Here is a 21,384-nt window from a genome sequence, read left to right as displayed (position 1 = left end):
GAGCAAAAACCATGGAAACTCTAAAGACAAGAATAGTAGATACCAGTGTTTTAATTCTTTTGTGGGACGTGGGCATGTATTTACTGACTTAAATAATCTGTTGAGGAGAGAATTATCTATAAAATGTTTTTTACAAGTTTCTAGGCACAGCAATTATGATTCACAGGCTGCTTGAGTCTACCCCTGTTGTGGCAACTAGCCCTCAAACTTCATGCAGCCTTGTCATCCTAATGATATGTGTGGACAGCCCAGTATGATCCACACTGCTGGCTGAGTGTATATCCAAATGGGAACCTAACAGCGATGCGAGGTAGCATGTGTTGTAGCTAGCCACCTACTTTTGAAGGCAGTACCTCTCTCACTTACAGGGAAGCTACACCGAATGAAAGGTCTCGGACACCAGTGAACAATTTGGAGATGTGGCAAATGCAACACCAGGACAGAGACAAAGAGAAAACTCTGTAGTTTAGTCACAGAGTCTGACTGGAGGAGAGAAAACAAGTTTCTACAATAGGCCAGGTGAGCGTTGAAGAACGTCCTTCTGAAGGGAGTGTAAGTAGATGGTCAGTAAGATCAAGGCAAAGACTTTGATGTTGAAGACCTGGCAGCAGTGCTCGAAAAAGTTCATTGACTATACACAAGTGCTCATGGTCAGTGAATGCACCTGGACAAGAGGCTTTCTCCCCAACACTCCACCAGTCTCTCATGGTGCTCAATGTACCACACACCAATCACACATGACTCACACCTAACATCCAGATAAACCATTTGCTGCCTCCCCCCACACCTTCCAATGATGAAAGCCTCACAGAAACCTCCCCGCACTGCTTCAGAGACCGAGAGAGAAAACAGACAGCTCAACTCAGTCACGTTATTGCCCAGATTTCCATAGTTTCAGTAAATCAGTACCACGGAGCTCAAAATCACAGTCAATACATTCTCTTCTTTCATGTGTTCAAGTACCAAATAATCAATTTTTTAAAAAATTACAACTGGATATTTATCTTTATACAAAGTAATACCTCTATATATTCTGAATTTATCAGAAAGTAAATTTACCTAGAATAAGTTCCACCTTGTTGAAATCAAGAATTTTAAAAATAGTTCACTTTTAGTTATTTTATTTATAAATTAATCAAATAAAATACCTATTCCACTCCCTCGTAAAATCACAGAGGTTGTTTATGAGTTTTCAACCAACCTTCTGGGTAATCTCCTTCATAAAGGTATCACTTTAGTGTGAAATAATTAAAAACTGACTGTTCAGCTGTCTAATGAAAAACATCATACGAGACTATGTTAAATGGCTGTGTACTCACCTGAAAGATGTTCGACAGATCCCGCAGGTTGAAGATGTAATGGAATTTAATGGCCGTTGGCAGAAAGGTAGAAGCCACTTTCTGATGCAGTGCTAGGGCAAGGTTGATTAGCTGCTGTGTAGATTTCTGCAGTGGCCCAGCAAAGTTACCGAGCTTGAGATGCTGGGACAGAATGGTACTGTAGATTGTTGCAAGAGCATCCACGCCAGGAAACGACAGAGCAAACACACAGAAGTGGCGCTGGATTAGGAAAATGAAAACATTTAGATGTGCTGGTCATTATGTATGTTTACACACGAAGCATTGGCATCTGCAGATTTTAATTTAGATGGAACAATTAAGAACAGAGAGAATGCGGGCATCTTCAAAAGTACAATCTGTCAACAGATAAAAAAAAGTGGAATTTAATTCCAATTTACAGATGTTTGACACCCTGGGATGCATTTCAAGTGAAGGGTAATTATTTCAATTGTGGTTAGCAAACTAAGGGTTATTAGTGTTGATTGTGTAGACAGAAGCTAAGAGCAATTTCGGCCCTGGCTTGTTGTCTGCAGGTTAAGTGTTCATGCCAAGGAATACATTAAGTACTGAAAAAATAAATGCTGGTGATCACAGCAGGTTAGACACCATCCATGGAGAGACAGCAAAATAACGTTTTCAGTCTAGATGACTCTTCATCAGAGACATCTAGACTCGAAATGTTAGCTTGCTGTCTCTCCATGGATGGTGTCTAACCTGCTGCGACCTCCAGCATTTGCTATTTTCAATACAGACTCCAGCATCTGCTGTAATTTGCTAATACATTAAGTACTAGCTGATAATATCACATTATATGGACTCAAGGGTGGGGGAAGGGAACACCTTTGGATCTCAAAAGGGTAAGACTCAACATTGAAGTCTCCTTCATAGTCTCAGTAACAACACCCATCGAATCAACGTAACTTGAACCGATTTGCCATCGTGAAATAAACTACATCTTGGTGAATGTTTTTTTTCCAACAGACTAGACCTCAGGGAGAATGGCACAGAAAACTGGAAACTTGCATGAAAATATTTGTAATTAATGAGGCAAAGCAAAAATAAATCTACCTGTTGAAGCGACCATTTCACTTTCAGAAATTAAGCTTATTAAGGAGAGAAGTAGTTAGGAAAATTAGAAGTGTCAGTGTTGATGCACAGTAATAGCAATGACTGAAGCTATCAGTGACTGGATATTGCTTTTAATAATAAACCCATTACCAAGCACTGCAGATTCCCTGGGAGATGCCAAACTAATTATTGATTGCTTTCTTCCAGTTAATGTGTCACCCATTTAATTGGTGACAAGGCTAATCTTTATTCCGCTCCCAAGAGTTGCCTTGCCTTTGGCACCAAACCAAGTAACATTCCGCGACTACGGCTGTAGAAGTCCGATATGCAAATAACCTGCACAATCTCAAACATAGTTTTGAACTCAACATGGGCTGCAGCACAAATCTGTGTCCCTCAAACTGGCTGCAAGCTGGCGAGGAAATAAGGAGACAAATGAAATGTCACACTGGTGCAATACAGAGTAATGTCCTGTTGGAGCTGTAATACATTATTGGGGAAGAGCAGAGTTAGTTTCCAATCTCATCAGGGTGTGCTATACCTCACTCAGAGTGTACTGATCTTTACATCACAGTGGCCAAATGGCACAAGCACAACTAGTGTTAGCAAGCAGCTTCTGTTCTTGAGAAATTCTTGGTGTGAAATACTTTAGACAAGGCCAAAGTTTATGAAGAATGGAACGCCAGAATGTAATTCACCAGGCTGAAAATTCTTATGGGAATAGACAAGGTGAATAGCACAAGGTCAAAAGAAATCTCACTTGCAGTGATTGTATTGCCACCAACTTAAGTAAATAACAATCTCCTTTTTTCCCCTCCCTCTGTCACTGGTCCTCAGTATATGAATCTCCAGGGGAGGAAACTTCCCTTCGGAATAAAGTAAAATAAAATAAATTGTGGGAGAAAACCTATTTATGGATGGTAAATCTAAAATGAACGGCCTTCAGGAAATCTCTCTCAGTTCTGTTTCATAGTTATCCTTATAAAGCCTGCAATCTGAACAGGATTTCTGGGTTTGGATTCTCATTTGGTATCATTTGAGCAAACCATCAAAGTTTCTTTCAGTTATGCCAGCTTTGCATTTCGATGCCTGCAACAGATACTGGCCTTGGGTGGGTTTTTCTTCCATACTGTCAGGATCACTGCTTTCAGTGCAACTTTCAGTCACCCTTTTCTGCTTGTAGACAGAAATCTAGCAAACAACAAACTAAAATTGTTTCAATGCCACTTCTCAATAAAACAAGGCTTTTTAAAAATACATCACATTGGCAATGTCTAAATTGAACCTTTATTTTAACTATTAGTGGTATAACTATCATGTAAATAAGCTCTGCAGACTTTATTGAAGTCATGTATTGATGAAGTCCCTGTTCAGACCAGTCAGTGGTATACCTAGAGTCATAGAGATGTACAGCATGGAAACAGACCTTTCGGTCCAACCTGTCCATGCCGACCATCCCAACCCAATCTAGTCCCACCTGCCAATACCCAGCCCATGTCTGTCCAAACCCTTCCTAGGTAAAAACAATGACTACAGATGCTGGAAACCAGATTCTGGATTAGAGTGGTTCAGGCAGCAACCGAGGAGCAGGAAAATCGACATTTCAGGCAAGAGCCCTTCATCAGGAATACAGGGGACTCCCTGAGATTCTTGTAGAGACAGGAGGAAAACTTCTTCAAGGCAGGCATCCATGCAAGAGGATTCACAGTAGGGTTAAAATCAACTGCAGATGCTGGAAATCAGATTCTGGATTAGAGTGGGGCTGGAAAAGCACAGCAGTTCAGGAAGCATCCGAGGAGAAGGAAAATCAGAATGTATTCCTGATGAAGGGCTTTTGCCCAAAACTTCGATTTTCCTGCTCCTCGGATGCTGCCTGAACTGCTGTGCTTTTCCAGCACCACTCTATCCCAAACCCTTCCTATTCATATACCCATCCAAATGCCTCTTAAATGTTGCAATTGTACCAGCTTCCACCACTTCCTCTGGCAGCTCATTCCATATACTTAGATTAGATTAGATTACTTACAGTGTGGAAACAGGCCCTTCGGCCCAACAAGTCCACACCGGCCATCCGAAGAGCAACCCACCCAGACCCGTTCCCCTACATTTACCCCTTCGCCTAACATTACGGGCAATTTCCCATGGCCAATTCACCCTAACCTGCACATCTTTGGACTGTGGGAGGAAACCGGAGCACCCAGAGGAAACCCACTCAGACACGGGAGAATGTGCAATCTCCACACAGACAGCCGCCCGAGGCTGGAACTGAACCCGGGTCCATGACACTGTGAGGCAGCAGTGCTAACCACTGAGCCAGCGTGCCGCCCACAAATACATGTTTGAAAAGATAACCATTCACTTTGAGAATATCAGTAAAACCAAGAAAGTGACCCCCATGACAACAGCAAGAATCCTGAAAAATACTTAATAATAAGAATGGCATTTAATGTGTTTTGGCCCTGTCAATGACAGATCATCACATCTATGAGACTGGTTAGATAAGAAAACAAAATTGATAAATTGCAGATAACATGAGAACCATTACAATATATGGAAAACAGGGAATTTTACAAGTAATGTAAGTTATGTATATAAGCTCTATAGGGAAAAAATCCTGTGATATTAGAAAACTATTACTGAGAAAAATGGACAAGTTTCAGTTTCATGCACCAGTCAGAGTTTGACATGTTTAACATTGATACCAGGATTCTAACACTCCAAAGCTCATTAGTAAGCATTATCATCTCAAATTGTTTCATACCATTATTTTTATAGTGAAGCTGCTCATGCAATGATATTTATTTTGAGATTCCTCAATGTTCTGACATGTTGCAAAAGTAGCTACTACCCACCCAACAGTTACAGCCTAATACTCTTTCCAACCAAGCACCATGTACAATCCAGTCTTTTTTTAATTAAAAAAATAAGCTGGGTTTTCACACTTGATTTTACTTGGCTCATTGCTTGTATTTCTGAACCATTCAGGCAAAAGAGAAGAAATGTAGGAACTGGTCAGAATAAGTATTCACTGCTACTGAGCCTTGCAGGGAATCTCTTGACTGAGTGCCATGTGGCATAATAAATGAATAATACACTCAACTATATTAACTTCAGAAAAAATACACAAAATATACAATAAATGTACTGTAGATCCTTAGGTCGCCAGTTCAATTCCAGCTCGAAGGGGAGTGAGCCACCTTTTGGGGTGGCACGGTGGCTCAGTGGTTAGCACTGCTGCATCACAGCATCATGGACCCGGGTGACTGTCTGTGTGGAGTTTGCACTTTCTCCCAGTGTCTGCGTGGGTTTCCTCCGGGTGCTCTGGTTTCCTCCCACAGTCCAATGATGTGCAGGTTACGTGAATTTGCCATGCTAAATTGCCCATAGTGTTACGTGCATTAGTCAGGGATAAATGTAGGGTCGGGGAATGGGTGTGGGTGGGTTACTCTTCGGAGGGTCGGTGTGGACTTGTTGGGCCGAAGGGCCTGTTTCCATACTGTAGGGAATCTAATCTAAAGTGGTCTTTTGGCCCATAGACTATTAACAGGTAGAGCATTTAGCCTTTTTTGAGGTACCAATGTTCCAACATCACACAGGTCTTATTATTGCAACATCTATCATAAATATAGCTCCCTTCCTTTTAGATTCTCCCAATTACATTGTTTAGGTCGGTAATAGCTGAAAAGCTGTATTCATAACAAAGAAGCTTACAAAATCTGGTCCGATACCAACTGAGATGATGTAGCACCTTCCATTGATTTGCTGGCATCAGGTATTATACAGAAGACCAATCTTTCCCAATGCACTTTATTTTGACCACATGAAACTAAATCCTCAACTTTTCTCCAGAATTCCTGCTGGATATTATGTGTTTTGCAATAGAATCAGCCGTCAGGCCAATTTCTTGAGAAGCAAGGATGAAGAAGGTTGCAAAAGCAAGGATTACAGTCTGTGGAGACCTGACACCATCTTGATATGTGGGTGCGGTTGTGAGATTTATCGCTGCACTCAGCACATAGAGTCATAGAGTCATAGAGATGCACAGCACGGACACAGACCCTTCAGTCCAACTTGTCCATGCCAACCAGATAACCCAACCCAATCTAGTCCCACCTGCCAGCACCCAGCCCATATCCCTCCAAAACCTTCCTATTCATTTACCCATCCGAATGCCTCTTAAATGTTGCAATTGTACTAGCCTCCACCACTTCCTCTGGCAGTTCATTCCATAGGCGTACCACCATCTGCATGAAAGAGTTGCCCCTTAGGTCTCTTCTATATCTTGCCCCTCTCACCCTAAATCTATGCCCTCTAGTTCTGGACTTCCCCCACCCCAGGGAAAAGACTTTGTCTATTTATCCCATCCAAGCCCCTCATAATTTTGTAAACCTCTATAAGGTCACCCCTCAGCCTCTGAGTCTCCAGAGAAAACAGCCTCAACCTATTCAGCCTCTCCCATTAGCTCAAATTCTCCAACCCTGGCAACATCCTTGTAAATCTTTTCTGAATCCTTTCAAGTTTCACAATATCTTTCCGATAGGAAGGAGACCAGAATTGCATGCAATATTCCAATAGTGGCCTAACCAATGTCCTGTACAGCCGCAACATGACCTCCCAACTCCTGCACTCAATACTCTGACCAATAAAGGAAAGCATACCAAACGCCTTCTTCACTATCCTATCTACCTGTGACTCCACTTTCAAGGAGCTATGAACCTGCACTCCAAGGTCTCTTTGCTCAGCAACACTCCCTAGGACCTTACCATTAAGTGTATAAGTCCTGCTAAGATTTGCTTTCCCAAAATGCAGCACCTCACATTTATCTGAATTAAACTCCATCTGCCACTTCTCAGCCCATTGGCCCATCTGATCAAGATCCTGTTGTAATTGGAGGTAACCCTCTTCGCTGTCCACTACAACTCCAATTTTGGTGTCATCTGCAAACTTACTAACTATACCTCTTATGCTCACATCCAAATCATTTATATAAATGATGAAAAGTAGTGAACCCAGCACCGATCCTATGGCACTCCACTGGTCATAGGCCTCCAGTCTGAAAAACAACCCTCCACCACCACCCTCTGTCTTCTACCTTTGAGCCAGTTCTGTATCCAAATGGCTGGTTCTCCCTTTATTCCATGAGATCTAACCTTGCTAATCAGTCTCCCATGGGGAAACTTGTCGGACATCTTACTGAAGTCCATCTTGATCACATCTACTGCTCTGCCCTCATCAATCCTCTTTGTTACTTCTTCAAATGCCAAGCAATAATGAATTCTGTGCCCATCCATAAAGATATACAACTTGATTACATCATTATAGATGTTAGACAGTGATAAATTCGCTGGAAAGAGCCATTCATACTTGCACTCCACAGTACAAATGCAAGAATGCTAAATTTCAAATGATCACAACAATTTATACCAGACAAATACACAGGTGCCGGTTGACCAAGACATAACCATGGAGGAAACAACAGGGGATTATTGGCTCTGCATGCTCCTGAGTAATTCAAAAAAGGTGCAAGTATTGAATACATTCCTTTCACTTCCTGAGACTGGGTTTTTGTATTTTAATGCATGCCACTGCTAGCATGTGTAAATAAAGCTCATTCTGAGCTCTGACATGGTTGTAAATCTGGAAGCAGCAGCTCTGTCAGTCTGGACACCTGAACAGACAACAAAATAAATTGCAGAGCCACATCATGTCAGAAGGTTTGTGTCCCATTTTATAGATTACTTTGAATTTCTTCCCCCCCGGAATACATCTTGTTATTTGCAGTTTGTTCACCCTCCCCAAGCCAGATGCCCAAGGGAAGTCCGTAGCCACCACCTCTGCACCTTATAAATTTGGCGGCCAAGAAAGAAAATTGACCAAATGCTGTCCAGTTGATCTTTATTCCCCTTCCTTCTTGGACTCGAGGTACCATAATTGATAGGTGCCCCAAATCATCAGGCTGGATTTTGTAGGCAATATCTTTCACCCTAGCCTCAAGGAAAGATGATCACAAACATCTCACAAATGCTATGGAGTAGGCCTCTTTCCCAACAGCAATTAAAACTAGCAGCCAAGTCGAGGGAAGCTCCAAGTTTCCAGCGGTTATAAACAGTGGAGGAAATAAAATCTCTCAACATACCTGCAGGCGAGGGTTAATGGTGAAGCTGCCGGCCGTGGGATTCATACAGGACACATATTGCACATTGTGGATCTCTTTCAGTGAAAGTTTGTTTCGATCATACCTGGGAAAAGATTTTTTTAAAGAGGGGCTAGTATTGACAAATTACTTGCCTGAATGGTAACCACAAACTGAATAAAATTTTTAAAAAGACAATGGGTGGCTCAGTGGTTAGCACTGCTGCCTCACAGCACCAGGAACTCGGGTTCAATTCCCGCCTTGGGTGACTGTCTGTGTGGAGTTTACACATTCTCCCTGTGTCTGCATGGGTTTCCCCAGGGTGCTCCGGTTTCCTCCCACCATCCAAAATGTGCAGGCCAGGTGAATTGGCCATGCTAAGTTGCCTAGAGTGTTTGGTGCATTAGTCAGGGATAAATGTAGGGTAGGGAAATGGGTCTGGGTGGGTTACTCTTTGGAGGGTTGGTGTGGACTTGTTGGCCTGTTTCCATACTGTCGAGAATCTAATCTAAAATGACATGTATATGTGGAAAGAAAGGATGAGATTTTCAATGATTTCTGCTCGTTCAAGATGTTCCAAAAATCATGTTTTTTTTAATTGAAGGGTGTTACTTTGTGTTTTCATTTCAGGTTTTTAGCAGCTACAGCCTTCTGCTTCAGCCCCTTTCACATGAGTGTAAAAACAACTTGCCCTGAGGGCCCCGGTACTGAGAGTAATTCTTGGTTTTCCATGTACTTACTGCCTTCCCTGTGTTCCTGCAAAGCCAAATGCTCACAAAAAAGTGACCTTATTTTGACATTCACTTTATTCAATATGCAGTTTGTTAAGCTGCAAATAAAATTGAATGAATTCATTTCACAGTTTAGTTCTTTCCCATAATGAATCCAACAGAAAACCTAATACTGAAATGAAACATGTATAAACCTGCATGCTGGAACAGAACTTAAACATGAAGCTTTCTGTCTTACGCTTGTCAAGACGAGGAGACAAGAAAAACAAATGCCAATTATGTGGCATGAAAAAGCGATACAGACTAGGTTGGACCATCGTTGATAGGAGATGCAGCTGGAGTTAACTGTCAAATTTTAGTTCTCAGGCCAGACAGGTAGATTCTGATTGGTTGTGATGTTGCTTTTAGAATACAGTGGACATTGGCAATCCTTATGACCTCTTTTGCAATGCAAAACATGCAATATGTACAAATTCCTTTTCTCCAACAAAGAAGGATCCCACATATCAATACATGTTGCTTCTAGCATGTGTAAATGCATCTCAACTCATCACCTAAAACTGAATTCTAGTGTAACAATGGCTCAGTCTAGACTGTTTAGTAAATGTTATCCAATAGCAGCTTCATGTTTAGTAATGGACATAATGTTCTGAAGCTTTTTGAGCAAGCACATAACCAGCATACTACCTAGCACTGGTCAATGAGATGCTTTGTTCAGTATAGTCAACTAGCAATTGGGATACATTGTTCATTGAGCGGGGCACACACTCGAACTGAAATCCACGACAGAGTGCTCATTTGTGTCACAGGGAAAATGTCTTTTTGACTTGATGGCAACATCTTGTCAGTACAATAAATGAAAAAAATAAGTCATGTTCAATACAAAGCAGCAGCACGAGACAGCTTACTTTACCTTTGAGTACTGAAGAAGGGTTACTGGACTTGAAATGCTAACTCTGATTTCTCTCTACAGATGCTACCAGAGCTGCTGAGCTTTTCCAGCAATTTCTACTTTGTAGCTCACTTGATTTGTTGTTTACATCTTTGAGACATCTTCCCCTTACAGTGATTAACTAGGCAATATTCAGGGCCAATAGTGGTGTCCATAGGCTCTTTCATGGGTTTGTGCAACACACAGGGAATGATGGTTTGATCAAGGGCATCATGTTATCATAAAAAATAGTCTGGAAGCATCCTATCTGAACACCGAGCTTACTAGGTGAACAGATAGCTAGGGCACTATCCGTGACGCTGGCAAGAAGATTAATCTTGTAGCATATGCAACTCTCGGAATCTCAATATGTATATTGACCAGTGAACATAGGCCTTTAGTACATAGCAGTAAAGAATCCATTGGCAGATTATCGACCAGTACATTAGAAAAGGGAGCTAATTTGATTACTCAATTCTAATGGCAAATTTGGGGGCAAGATGGAGTTTATTAAGCTGTGTGAAGACATTATTTGATGTAGCTACAGATTAAAATATTGACAACTTGTCATTTAGGTATTGGACCGACACAAATGGAGAAAGTTCATTGTTATTCTGTCAATGACACACTTCTCGCAGTAACTGTAAGAACCACTTCTATTCTTGGACTGTGAACTAAAAATGGGAAAATATATTAAACTAAGGAATTGGTGTAAAAGGTTTGCAGTTTTTAAAAGCAAGTTACTGGAACATTGTTAAAAATCACACATCATCAGGTTATAATCCAACAGGTTTATTTGGAAGCACTAGTTTTTGGAGCACCATTCCACCACTTGATAAAGGAGTGGCGCTCTGAAAGCTAGTACTTCTAAATAAACCTGTTGGACTATTACCTGGTGTTATGTGATTTTTAACTTTGTCCACCCCAGTCCAACACCAGCACCTCCAAGTACTGGAACATTGAGAGTTATGCATTAATGTTGCCTTATTCAAATAGTGATGGAGTATTCCAGACCCAATTCACCACCTGGGTGAGTTCAAGGCAATTTTTGCCTTGAAATGCCATTTTGATTGGCTTTTCAGTTGGGGCAAGTAGTAACCACTTGATTGGTTCCTAGGCAGGTGCCTACAGCCTTGAGCATGGAAATTACAGCAGAAACATTCAACCGGAAAAACAGAAAGCATTAATCTCTCTCTCTTCCATAGCTAGCAGGAGATCAAGGAATGTAAATGTAAGCAGATCACTGACAAGTGTAAAAACAACAGGGTTGTTGTGGATGATCTCATCCTTTCTTTCCACATATACATGTCATTTTAGATTAGATTCTCGACAGTATGGATACAGGCCCAACAAGTCCACACCAACCCTCCAAAGCGTAACCCACCCAGACCCATTTCCCTACATTTATCCCTGACTAATGCACCAAACACTCTAGGCAACTTAGCATGGCCAATTCACCTGGCCTGCACATTTTGGATTGTGGGAGGAAACCAGAGCACCCCGGGGAAACCCACGCAGACACAGGGAAATAACTTTCCAGTATCGACTGGCACTCTGTCAGTCCTGGGGCAGAATTTGATAGATGCATCCAGGAAGGTTTCTTGAAACAATATGTAGATTGTCCAATCGGGGATGGGGCAGTACTGGACCTTGTACTGGGGAATGAGTCTGGCCAAGTGACCAAAGCTTCGGTGTGGGAGCATTTTGGAAACAGTGCTCATAATTCCCTAAGTATTAAGATAGTTATAGATAAAGATAAGACTGGTCCTCGGCTAAAAGTGGTAATTGGGGAAAGACCATTTCCAATATTATTAGGCAGGAACTGGAGAAATTTTATTAGGGACAACTGTTTGAGGGTAAATTCATGTCTGACATGCAACAGTCTTTTAAAGGCTAGTTGATCAGATTTCAGGACCAGCATGTGCTTGTGAGGAGGAAAGACATGGATGGCAGGATTCCAGAACCCTGGATGATAAAGATATTGAAGGCTTAATCCAAAAGAAAAAGTAAGATTATGAGAGATTTAGGAAACTGAAATCAGTCAAGGCCCTTGAGGAAAATAAAGGGAGCAGAAAAGACCTTAACAAGGAATTAGGAGGGCAAAAAGGGCTATGAAAATTTCTTAGCAAGTACGATTAAGGAGAATCCCAAGTCATTTGATAGTTATATTAGCAGCAAGATGGTAGCTAGGGAAAGGGTAGGTTCACTGAAGAACAAAAGGGGGAATTGATGTATGGAGGAAGAGGAAGTGGGTGACGTTCTTAAAGAGTACTTCGCATCGGTACAGTATTCGCTAAAGAGAAGGATGTAGATGATAGTAAGATCAGGGGGGATATGTTGATATTCTAGAGCACATTGGAAAACAATGGACTTATTAGGTATAGCCAGTAAGGTCTTGTCTCGCAAATTTAACTGAGATTTTTGAGGAAGTGACGAAGATGATTGACGAGGGTAGGGTAGGACAGTGGACTTTTCTAAAGCATTTGACAAGGTACTTATGGTGGACTGGTCCAGGAGATTAAGTCACATTGGATTTGTGGTGAGTTGGTAAGTTGGATACAAAATTGGCTTGGTCACAGATTACAAAGGGTAGTTATGGAGGGGTGTTTTTCTGACTGGACATCTGTGAGCAGTGGTGTTGTGCAAGGATCAGTGCTGGGACCTCAGTTGATGTGTATATATGATTTTGATGAAAACATAGGTGGTCTGATTAGAAAATTTGCAGATGACACAAAAATTGATCGAATTGTGGATATTGAGGAAGGACAAAGCAGGATATAGATCAGTTGGAAAGTTGGGTGGAGAAATGGCAGATGGAATTTAATCCAACTAAGAGTGAGGTGATGCATTTTGGGAGGTCAAATGGAAGAGTAAAGTATGCATGCAATGGCAGGACTCTTAGGAGCATGCAGATACAGAAGATCTTGGAGCGCAAGTCCAACGCTCACTAAACACAGCAACACAAGCAGATAAGGTGGTAAAGAAGACATACGGCATGTTTGCCTTCATTGGTTAGAGAGTTAAATATTAAAGTTGACAAGTCATGTTATAGTTGTATAAGACTTTAGTTAGGATACATTTAGAGTATTACATACAATTCTGATAGCCAAGACCTTGAATAGTGTGCAAAAGCAATTTACCAGGATGGTGCCTGAATTGGAGTGTATGAGCTATAAGGAGAGGTTGAATAAATTTGTTTTCACTAGAGCATCGGAGGCTGAGGGACGACCTGTTGGATGGATAAAATTTATGACAGGCATAGATAGAATGGATAGTCAGAGTCTTTTTTCCAAGGTAAGCGTGTCAAATGCTCCAGGGCATAGAGTTAAAGTCTAAATTGTTTGGTAAACAATGAATGAAGCTTTTTGTACAATGTTTTGTGGTTGTTAGGTAAGTAAACAACCTTCTCTTCTTCAAATGAGACCATAGATATTTTTATGATCTTCTGAACAGGCAAAACAGGCTTCAGAGTAACATCTTTCTGCAGAGACTGCTTCCTCAACAATGCAGCAGTTTATCAATATTGCATCTAAATAGCAATGTGCGCAAGTCATGAGGTACGGCCTGAACGCAAATTTGATTTGTGCCAAGAATGTTGTCAGATAATCCAAGCTGGCACTCAGAATGAGCAAATCCATTATAATCTACAAGTTCACAAAGGGTGGATACGAACTGCCCATAGAGAGCACCATGTATACAGACATATCTCACCAGTAACTGTTGAACTGAATGTACTAAAAAAGGAAACTTTAACTTAATGAACACCAGATATCCTCACATTGAACAATATAAATGATATTAAACTATTTATTTTGGTTGAGCAGAAATGTTCAATTTGTATTTCAACTGAAGATCCGGCAGAGGATAAAACAGGCCAATATTTCACCATAGCTGAAAACTCCTCACCATCTTAAGTCAAATACATGTCACATCCACTCAGTACAAATGTTTGTTGCTTTCCAGAGCTATTTTGCATTAAGAAGTACATATTCCTTAGTGTCTAAGGTGCACCTACCAGTGATTATAATCCAAATGTTGCCTGATAAGTGTATGCGGCTGAACAGTGCCATAAGTGTCGACTTCAGGCATGTTCATGTCATCAATAAAGTATATCAATCTTTTCGTGCCTGGTGGCCCGTAATTTCTGCCCGCTTTCTTCTCAAGGGGCTTTTCCAGTATGGCTGCAAAAGATAAACAGCAAATGTAACCATAAAGATCCATGTGCTTTGAAATCCAGAGGGCACAGGGAAAACTCTTCAGCAGAGCTATCAATGATAAATAGGAGAAGCAACATGCCCACACCGAGAAATAAAGTTGTGAGTACCATTCCCTACTCACTTTGCTTCAATCTTCACCTCAATTATTTCTTTAAATAATATGTCATTTTAAAAAGTACTGTCACAATATCCTTTGAGAGCGATACCGGATTACAGAAAAGATCTCTCATATTTTGCACTTTTAAGAAAACACCCAACAAGAAAAGGTACAACTAATAACACTGTATTTCATCGGCATAGTTAGCTCAGTTGCAACGTAGTGTGATGCTCACAGCTTGGGTTCAAATTCTCACACTGGCTGAGGTTCCCATGAAGGATTCTCCTTCTCAACCACTCCCCTCGCCTGAGGTGCGGTGACCCTCAGGTTAAATCACCACCAGTTGTCTCTCTCTAATGACAGAGAAGCCCTATGATCTGATAAGACTATGGCGACTATACCTTATCTTTTAAACCACTAAAATTCTTAATGGAACTTGCCCCATTCTATACATTTTTAATTGCAATGCAGAACTTCTTTCCGCACTGTAGTTTCAAGTGTGGTCATGCAACAGCCCTCAAGCTAAATCAAATGTGTGTCATAGCTCCCAGGAATTCATAGTAATTTCTTTTAGGCTTCTTGATCTGGCACTGGCTTTCAGATACCTCTCACTCTCTGCAAGTATGCTACTGCTGATATCTCCCATTAATTAGTATTAGTAAAAAAAAAGTGTTGGCCAAATTAATAGGACAGAAAGCTGATAAATCCCCAGAGCCTGATAACCTACATCGCAGGATATTGAATGAGGATGATCAAGGAGATGGTGATGCATTGGTTCCCATCTTCAAAAGCTTTCTGGAATTGTCCCGGCAGAATGGAGGATAGAAAATGTAACTCTGCTCCTGTAAAAGGAAGGAGTGAGAAAACCCAAGAATTATAGCCCAGTTGGTCTAACTGGTGGGTAAAATGCTAGTGTCTACTATAAAGCATGTGATAACAGGGCACTTCAAAATATATCGATAGGATGAGATCAAGTCAACATGCATTTATTAAAGGGAACGGGTTTGCGAATGAGGGTGAAGGATTTCTACTTTATACTAAACTTCAGTTTTTAACTAATGTCACAAGAGTAAGGTTAAAGTAAGCCAGTAACTTCAAAATATAAGCTAAGTTATGGCAGGCAACTCAGCCAAGTGTAATTCCTCTCCTGTACTCCTGGATACTTCTTGTAACCAAGATAAGCCCAACTGCAGGAGGCATCACCAGTTGCAGATGCTTGTGATCTGGGATTACAGGCATGCCCATGAGACAGAACTACGTTTGTAACACATTCAGAGAGGTTAAGGGCAAGCAGACAGACAGGGAAAGTGACTGACAGATTGTCCAAGCCAAACAATCAAGGAGTGCAAGACTTCCCAGAGGTCTGACCTGAATATTGATGAGGGCAATGAACCCTTGGATGAGTGAGTGCGCTGTCTCCCTGGTATAAATTGAAGGATGTCACAGAATGGTGGCACTCCCTCCATTATCAACACTCAGCAGCAGTGTATACCACGTACAAGATGCTCTGCAGAAGTTCACCAAGACTCATTTAAAAAGTACCTTCCAAAACCATGCCCACCTCCATGTAAAAGGTCAAGAGCAGCATATACATGCGAATACCACTTCAAGATCTCCTCCAAGCCATTCCCTATCCTGACTTGGAAATATATCGACGCTTGTTCTGTGTCACTGGGTAAAACTCCCTTCTTTAACAATACTGTGGACTTACACATGAATTGCAGCGATTTGTGAAGGCGGTTCATCACCACCTTCTCAAGGGCAACTCGGGACAAATAATGAATGTTGGACCAGCCAGAAATGTCCACATCTCCTGAACGAATTTTTAAAAATCCAGAGCTCCCTGGATAACACAGGAGATAGAAATTAAGTTAAAGAAAGACAGACTTATGCCTTATGACAGGTATCATAATTGGGAAGCAAGCTAAACACAGAAGGCTTCGAAGGGAGGTGAAAAAATTAATAAAAGAAGCAAAGAGGGATTTTGCTTAAAAAAAATAGGTCTTGTAGCCAACAGAAAAAGAAATCCCAAAGTCTTCTGTAAGCACATCATTAATAAAATGGCGGGTAAAGGAGAAGTGGAGCCAACTTGGAACTAAAAAAGGAATTTACACATTTTTATTCACTCATAAGGTTAGTACAATTGCAACATTTAAAAGGCATCTGGATGGGTATATGAATAGGAAGGGTTTGGAGGGATATGGGCCGGGTGCTGGCAGGTGGGACTAGATTGGGTTGGGATATCTGATTGGTACGGAAAAGTTGGACTGAAGGGTCTGCTTCTGTGCTGTATATCTCTATGATTCTACAACACTAAGCGCTCATCCACATGCTTTTAGAGGTAGTGAGGTTTTGCATCTCTACAGTGTATTTCAGTTTCCCTCCTCCTTCTAGGTGAAAATCTTTTCATCCAAATATATACCTCAATCTGGTCACCCCTCAGCCTTCTCTGCTCTGAAGAAAACAACCTGAGCCTATGCAGCCTCCCTCTGTAGATAAAATGTTCCAACCCAGGCAGCATCCCGATGAATACAGTGCCTTCTGTACAAAGACATCCTTCCTATATTGTACAATAACCTGATGAAGGAGCGTCGCTCCGAAAGCTAGTGTGCTTCCAATTAAACCTGTTGGACTATAACCTGGTGTTGTGTGATTTTTAACTTCCTATAGTGTGGCAGTCAATACTGCATCCACCTCAATGATATGTACAACACAGAGGCCAGTGAGCTTAACATCTGTTATTGGGAAAATGTTTGTTACAAAGAATGTAATAGCAGAGCACTTAGAAATACAAAATATGATCAAGCAGAGTCAGCATAACTTAAAGGGAAATCATGCCTGACAAATTGACTCAAATACTTTCAAGAGATAAGAAGTGAGATAAATAAAGGGGAAGCAGCGGATGTAATATACAGAGGAACCACGATTATTTGAACGAGCTGGGCTGGCACTATTTCGTTCGGATAATTAATTATTCGGTTAATCGATTCAATGCCTCTCTTGGGCTCGGAGGTTTCTGAAGTTTCCTTTTCCCTCGCTCTGCCTGCTTTGCTCCCTCTCTGTGTCTCAGGATTTGCTTCTGAGTAGACACACACTTGTGTGTAAGGGTACTGCAGCATAGCTGAAGTCTCCCCTCCACCTTTCCACCCCCTCACCCCCAACAATAAGTTCAATCGATTGACACAGCAAGCACTTGCTAAGTCTACTCCCCGTTCAGGAGACTACGCGGCAACACACTGTGCGCAAGTACCCGTGCACCCTCCCCAACTCCTGAACACTCCCAAACCCATCCAACACTACCACCCATTTTTCCCCACCCACTTTATGCCCCCCCGCCGCATGTCTGCCCTGCCATGCCCCGCACCCCCATTCTGGTGCAGCTGGACTGGACACCAACAGTAAGACTGCTGGTGCCGTGGGGGGGGGGTTAGTCAGTCTCAACATAGCGTACACGCGTGTACACACACACACACATTTACTGCTATATTTTATCAAGTTCCACCTTTACCCTGTACAGGACAATATTGGAGAGATTATGTGGGGAAGGGGCTTTCGGGTGTAGAACTCCAGGGAAACTGCAGGGAGAGAGAGAGAGAGGGCAGGAGGTCAGTCATTTGAAGATGGTGCCTCTGCTCCCATCGAAGTTCAGGATTGTTCTAAGCGGTGTTCATTTTTAATCATTGTGAACAAACGTCGCGTCCATTGTTGGAAACACCCCTTTGATGTAACATTTCTATCGGGACCTTGAGATCTCCTTTGGATAATCCGAAATTCGGATAATTAACGTTTGGATAATCAAGGTTCCTCTGTATTTGGAATTAGCAAAGGTGTTTAAATACATAGCCCATGGTGTTGGAGGTAGTATATTAACATGGGGACAGGACTGATTAACTAATAGAAGAGATAGAGTTGGGTTAAGGGGGCAATATTGGGATAGCAATGTCTAATCAGTTCCATGTCATAGGCATCAGGGCTAGGCCACAACTGAAGTAATGACTTGGATAAGGAATGTGAAAATGCTGTAGCCAAACTTGCAAATAACACAAAAACAGGTGGGAAAGCAAATGGTGAGGATGGCACAAAGAGTCTGCAGAGGGATACAGGCAGGTTAAGTGAGTGGGCTAAAACATGGCAGATGGAATATAATGGCAGAATGTATGAGGTTTTGCAGAAAGATTTGATAAAATTATTTAAACTCTGAAAGACCATAAAAAGTTCGAGCGCAGAGGGATTTGAGTGGCCTTGGATACAAATCACAAAAAGATAACTGACAAGTTCAACGGATAGTAGGGATGACAAGAGGAATATTAGCTTTTATTTCAAAAGGAATGGAGTATAAAAATAGGCAAGTATTGCTAAAACTATAAAAGAAACTAGTCACACCAGCACTGGAATACTGTGAACAGTTTTCAGCCAACTACATAAGGAAAGATATATTGACATCGGAGGCTGTCCAGAGAAGGTTTACAAAACTGGTCCCAGGTATAGAGGTACTGTCTTATAAGGAGATGTTGAGCAGATCGGGCATGTACTCACTGGAGGTTAGAAGAATGAGAGGCGACCTTATTGAAACATCGAGATCGTGATAACTGCAGATGCTGAAAAGTCAGTGTAGAGTGGAGTTGGAGAAAGCACAGCAGGTCAAGCAGCATCGGCAGAGATGGGGAATTGACGTTTCAGGTCAGAACCTTTCATCAGGACTGGGGGAGGAGAAAGGGGCTGAGACATAAATAAAGGGAAGGGCTGGTGCTGGGGAAAGGTGATGGGATGGCGAGAGGTGGATGCAGGTAGGACATGGTTGTGATTGGTCAGTGGGAAGGGTGGAGCGGACACATGGGAAGGAAGATGGACAGGTAGAGTCAGGTTAGGTGGGCGGAGTGGAGAGGGAGGGCCGGGCCTGGGATGAGGTAGGGGTGGGGAGATTTAGAAGCTGATGAATTCTATGTTAAGGCCGTACGGTTGTAAGCTCTCGAGGCAAAAGATAAGGTGTTCTTCCAGTTTGCATGTGGCCTTGTATTGATGGTGGAGAAGGCCCAGGATGGACATGTCATCGGGAGAGTGGGACGGGAAGTTTAAATAGATGGCAACCGGAAAGGTGGGACATTTTGGAGCATTTGGACCATAAATGATCCCTGAACCGGCTCCGGAGTTTGCACCACTTCTGCCAGTCTGACCCAACCACCAAAATGATATTTCCCACCCCACGCCATCCACTTTTCGTAGAGACCATTCCCTCCATGACTCCCTCGTTAGGTTCACATTCCTCACCTACCCCTCCACCACACCCGGAACCTTCCCCTGTGGCTGCAGGAGATACAAAACCTGCCGTCACACCTCCCCCTTCACCCTCTGTCCAAGACCCCAAAGAATCATTTTAAGCCCAGCAGAGGTTCACGTGTACTTCCTCTACCCTGATTTATTGCATCCATTGCTCCTGATGTGGTCTCCTCTACGTCAGAGAAACCAAGCACAAACTCAGGAGTCAGTTCAGGGAACACATATGGTTTATACACTCTAATCAACCCCACCTTCCTGTTGCCAGCCATTTTAACTCCCTGTCCGAGACCCCTGACAACATGCCCATCCTGTGCCTCCTCTACCTTCAACATAATGCCACAAGCAAACTGGAGGACAAATGTCTCACCTTCTGCCTCACCTGCTTACAACCATACAGCCTTAACATAGAATTCACCAGCTTTCAAATCACCCCAGCCCATCCCAGGCTCAGCCCTCCCTCTCCACCTCACCCCTTTAACCTGACCCGACTTGTCCATCTTCCTTCCCACCTATCAACTCCACCCTTTCTACTGACCAATCACAGCCACCTCCTACCTGCTCCACCTATCGCCATCCCACTCACCTTTTCCCCAGCTCCACCCTCCTCCCTCTATTTATCTTGCAGCCCCTTTCCCCTCCCCCGCCTCGATGAAAGGTTCTGACCTAAAACGCAGAATCCCCTTCTCTGAATCTGTTTGACCTGCTGTGCTTTTTTCAGCTCTGACCTCATTGAACCACATAAGATACCTCAGGGGCCTGAGAGAGCAGATGCAGAAAGATTGTGTCATCTTGTGGGAGAGTCTAGGACCAGAAGGTATAATTTTAGAATGAGAGGTAGCCTACAAAACAACTTTAAGATTGACACATGGTCATGTTCTCATATTATCTTAAAATGAACTGCTGTTTTTGTGTGGCCTGTGTGTTGACTACTCAAAACACTCTCAATTGCTATGCTTCCATCTATGCACATAGAGGAAACATTGCCCTTTGTCATTACAACAGTGGCCATTGATTCACCAACAAGTGTACACAATTGTCAGCAAGCTATTGAATGGCATGGTGGCTCAGTGGTTAGCACTGCTGCTTCACAGTGCCAGGGACCCAGGTTCAATCCCAGCCTCAGGTGACTGTCTGTGTGGAGTTCTCCCCGTGTCAGTGTGGGTTTCCTCTGGGTGCTCCGGTTTCCTCCCACAGTCCAAAGATTTGCAGGTTAGGTCAATTGGCCATGCTAAATTGCCCATAGGGATATGTAGGTTAGGGGAATGGGTCCAGGTGGGTTACCCTTCTGAGGGCCAGTGTGGACTTGTTGGGCCGAAGAGCCTGTTTCCACACTGTAAGGATTTTAAAAAAAATTCTAATTCTATTCCAACACAAGAGGCATCACAGCCTCCTCATCCACAATCTCAGCAAACGTCATTACATTGTGGGTGTGTGTAACCTTCCTGAGTTTCTCTTCATTGTCTGAGGGAATGGGAGTGGGAGCAAGGATAATTCTAGCAACTAAGCAATAGCCTGGCTGACAAATTGCTTAAAGGTAACTTTTGTGAATATACTGTACAGATGCCCACATTTAGTACGGGCTTAAAAGGT

At 42.4% G+C, this 21,384-nt stretch overlaps 1 protein-coding gene across 1 annotated transcript in view; it reads right to left on the bottom strand.

Annotated features, from left to right (window-relative positions):
- LOC122562034 (dynein axonemal heavy chain 9-like) overlaps positions 1-21,384 on the bottom strand; it is a 508,505-nt gene that overhangs the window by 286,377 nt on the left and 200,744 nt on the right. Inside the window, exons 39-41 of the mRNA XM_043714478.1 lie at positions 14,219-14,384; positions 8,545-8,647; positions 1,320-1,559 (exon numbers count right to left, since the gene is read on the bottom strand). Coding sequence (XP_043570413.1) covers positions 1,320-1,559; positions 8,545-8,647; positions 14,219-14,384 — 509 coding nt within the window. The remainder of the gene's footprint in view (positions 1-1,319; positions 1,560-8,544; positions 8,648-14,218; positions 14,385-21,384) is intronic.

The sequence above is a fragment of the Chiloscyllium plagiosum genome, chromosome 24, assembly GCF_004010195.1.
Source record: "Chiloscyllium plagiosum isolate BGI_BamShark_2017 chromosome 24, ASM401019v2, whole genome shotgun sequence".
In the NCBI taxonomy this organism is placed as follows: Eukaryota; Metazoa; Chordata; class Chondrichthyes; order Orectolobiformes; family Hemiscylliidae; genus Chiloscyllium; species Chiloscyllium plagiosum.
This window is presented reverse-complemented; position numbering and strand designations above follow the sequence as displayed.